This window comes from Haplochromis burtoni, unplaced genomic scaffold, assembly GCF_018398535.1.
Source record: "Haplochromis burtoni strain Fernald_Lab_line unplaced genomic scaffold, NCSU_Asbu1 Contig_209, whole genome shotgun sequence".
NCBI lineage: Eukaryota > Metazoa > Chordata > Actinopteri > Cichliformes > Cichlidae > Haplochromis > Haplochromis burtoni.
Window position 1 is genome coordinate 571128 of NW_024582570.1, and position 3189 is coordinate 574316.

Here is a 3189-nt window from a genome sequence, read left to right on the forward strand (position 1 = left end):
TCAATCAATCAATCAATCAATCAATCAATCAATCAATCAATCAATCAATCAATCAATCAATCAATCAATCAATCAATCAATCAAACAAACAAAGTGAACAATGGCAAAAATGACTCTGCTGCCATCCTTCTTGTATGCTGTGTCTGAGTCAGTGGAAACCCCCACCCTGAACACAAGCTTTTGTACTGCTGTCTGTTTAGTGGTTTCTACTTATCGCGGTAATGGACCTGCCCAAAATGAAAGCGATGTACCAAAGTGCAGCTATTTGGCTGAAACACCAATTTTGGGTGTTTAAGTCAGATACTTGAACTCAACTTCAATTTTGTCCAGACTCGAGAAAGCTAAACAACATTTCCTGTTTCGATCCTTATCCCTTGCCTTTCATTGATGAGCTGCTGGAAAGACTAGGAAAGGCCAGATACATCACAACCTTAGATTTGTGTAAATATTACTGGCAAGTGCATTTAGAATACACAGCCTTTCCGATTCCAGGAATAGGTTTATTTCATTGCAGTGTTTTACCCTTTGGTCTCCATGGGGCACCCTTAACTTTTTAAAGGTTAATGGATATAATCGTTAAGCCTACCTGATGTGGTGATTTACAGTGACTCGTGGGAGGAACACCTACAACATCTAAAGGTGGTGATGGCAAAGATCCAGTGAGCTGGTTTGATCTGAGTGACTTTAACCTAACATTTTGCTTGCACATTGGTCCACAAAGGAGTGTTCAGCACTCATTTTACATCATTTAAGACCCACTATAGGGGAGTTGTGGAAAAACTTAGAGCTTCCTAACAACTCGAGATACTTTTTTTTTAACCCTGATGAGCAGCCACAGTACAGTGTGAAATACTACTACACACAATTGGGTTATTCTGCCCTCTGTTGAAAATGTAAGAGCATAGCATGAGCTTGGGTTCAGATTTTTGACTAATATGACTCAAAGACATTCAAAATAAATCTCTCTTCAGTAGGTGAGTGGGTGTCCTGTGAGAGCTATGGAGAGGCACAGCTCATAACAGGACTAAAGGTCACTCCACAGGCAACACAGGACACTCAGTGTAACAATAAACATATGCAGTTTGAGCATGTTGGCCTTTACTGAGAATTTACTGTAACATGATGGTGTGGATCGGTTTCATTTTTCACTGCATATTCCTTTCTTATCAGCTTATAAATGTTACAAACTAAACAGCTGTTTTTTATGACTTTAAATATTTGTTTTCAGCCATCACCCAGTGCCTGCAGGAGCCTGCATGTAGACTTCAAATGTCAGCGGAACAAACCTGCTGTGTTGAGGGCCACTTATTCTGATGTATGAAAGGATCTGCTGCTCCAGTGCTACTTTCATGAGTGTTTTGCTGTTAAACAAATAAATAAATCTGTCAAATGTGACAGATTGCAGAATTCCATTCAGTTTGGAATGTTTTTTATGAAGTTTCCTAAAAGATTTAAAGCCAGCCTTTTTTACCTGTCCTTTCCCTAACAGTCTCAAACTTTTACACATTATGGGCACATTTCCAGGAGTTTGTAACTGCAGCATGCTTATTTCCTCCTGCTGGTCACAGAGCATGTCTATTGAGCAGTTTGTCCTTGCCTAAAGGCAATAGGAAAGTACAATGTAATGACAAACAAACACCATCACATGGCAACTGACCGCATGTGACCAACCCCATTTTAGCTGTTTTTCCTGTACAATTATTGTGTAATATAATCGGTTTTTGTACATTTCAGATGCTGAAATATAAACTGCAGCAAACAAATGAACTTTATTTTTAATCACAATCTGTGAAAAAATAAATAAATAATATTTTTAAGACGTTTAATATGTTGCATCCACAGGTTGTGCCATAAGATACTTTTTCATAAACTTCATTTATGCTAAGAAAAAAATAAGGTGAGTTTAAATCACTTTACAGCACATGCATCCATGCACTCAAGTACCCCTAGAAGAGGTCGTTTGTCTCTAGTTCAACTTATGCTTTCATTACCTATGAATGAAAACCAGCTTAGTCAGAGGCAAAAGAAACCCCGATTTTATTAGTGATTATAGAAGTAAACTTAGCTCACGCCCATTTCTGACAAAACGAAACTTTAGTAGATACGGAAACGAGGGGACAGCAGGTCTTGGACGTGTCTTTGACGGCTGCGTAGTGGGACCAGCAGAGATGATTTGCAGGCTTTCTCCTTTTTGCAGCACAGAAGAGAAGGTAGGAAGGCAGCTCAGGTCGGCTGTTATTTATTTATTGTTATGAGCATTGGGTGACTGTCACAATGTCAGAATTTCCGTTGTGACACAGTAGGAATAAACTCATCCTAATAACAGAATTAGCTATCAGACTGCGCTGCCTTGGGCCAGGTCTGAGTCTGGCTCCAGCTGGGTTACGGGGTAATGAAGTTTGGTTGACGTTCGTTCTTTCTAATAGTATCTCCGTTTATTATGGCGAGTGAATCAGAGCTAACTGCCCAAGCTAATGTTAGCTGCGCAGCTCATTAGGCTGGCTGCTTCGGGGAAGCTAGTTAGCAGAGTCGCTACTTAATTTTAGCAATAGTGCTCTCTGTAGTGTGACTAAGAGCCTTCCCTGCTGCTGCTAAGCTTGTCGTGATTCTGCAGGTTTTATTTTGTCAGTGACTTCGTGGCCATTTAGTTCGCTTTCTCTCTGTTTTGTTGTTGTCAAACGCACTGGCACGCAAGAAGTGACGTAAAACGTGTGCGTTTCTTTACGCAGGGAACATGTGAATGGCCGAACTTCTAAGCCAAAGATCTTTTCGCTTCAAGAAGAGTCACTCCTTAAGTTCTTGAAAAAGGTCGTCCCGCCTTTATCTGTGAAAGTATGAAAGCTCATCTCCTAGAATGGAATAGTCACTTGTTATTTGCAGTATTTTCAGCAATATAGAAATACGGTTTAAACACACGCGATGGTGTTTACTGTATTTGTTACATTTTATTAAGAAATAAAGAAATCGTTTGAAGTCTAAATCAAATCGCAAAAGACCTAAACGACCTTGATGCTGATTGTTCATTTCCTTTCCTTGCTTATACTAAATTGATTATATTCCTGCAAACTTACTAATTATTGACATCAGTCTCACAAAAAGGCATTATTGGTTGGGCTCTAAAATCAAACTGGGTTGAACCAGTTATATTTCACAGTGTATTTATTTGTATTTGGGTCAGATGTCTTAAAC

At 39.3% G+C, this 3189-nt stretch overlaps 2 protein-coding genes across 2 annotated transcripts in view; both read left to right on the forward strand.

Moving 5' to 3' along the window:
• Positions 1-1632, forward strand: part of LOC121815420 (B-cell receptor CD22-like) — a 10016-nt gene extending 8384 nt beyond the window's left edge. Inside the window, exon 15 of the mRNA XM_042226382.1 lies at positions 1229-1632. Coding sequence (XP_042082316.1) covers positions 1229-1262 — 34 coding nt within the window. The 3' untranslated portion in view covers positions 1263-1632. The remainder of the gene's footprint in view (positions 1-1228) is intronic.
• Positions 1633-2078: 446 nt separating this feature from the next.
• rnf213a (ring finger protein 213a) overlaps positions 2079-3189 on the forward strand; it is a gene marked incomplete in the record, with an annotated part of 46769 nt that continues 45658 nt past the window's right edge. The window contains 1 exon segment of the mRNA XM_014338031.2: positions 2079-2210.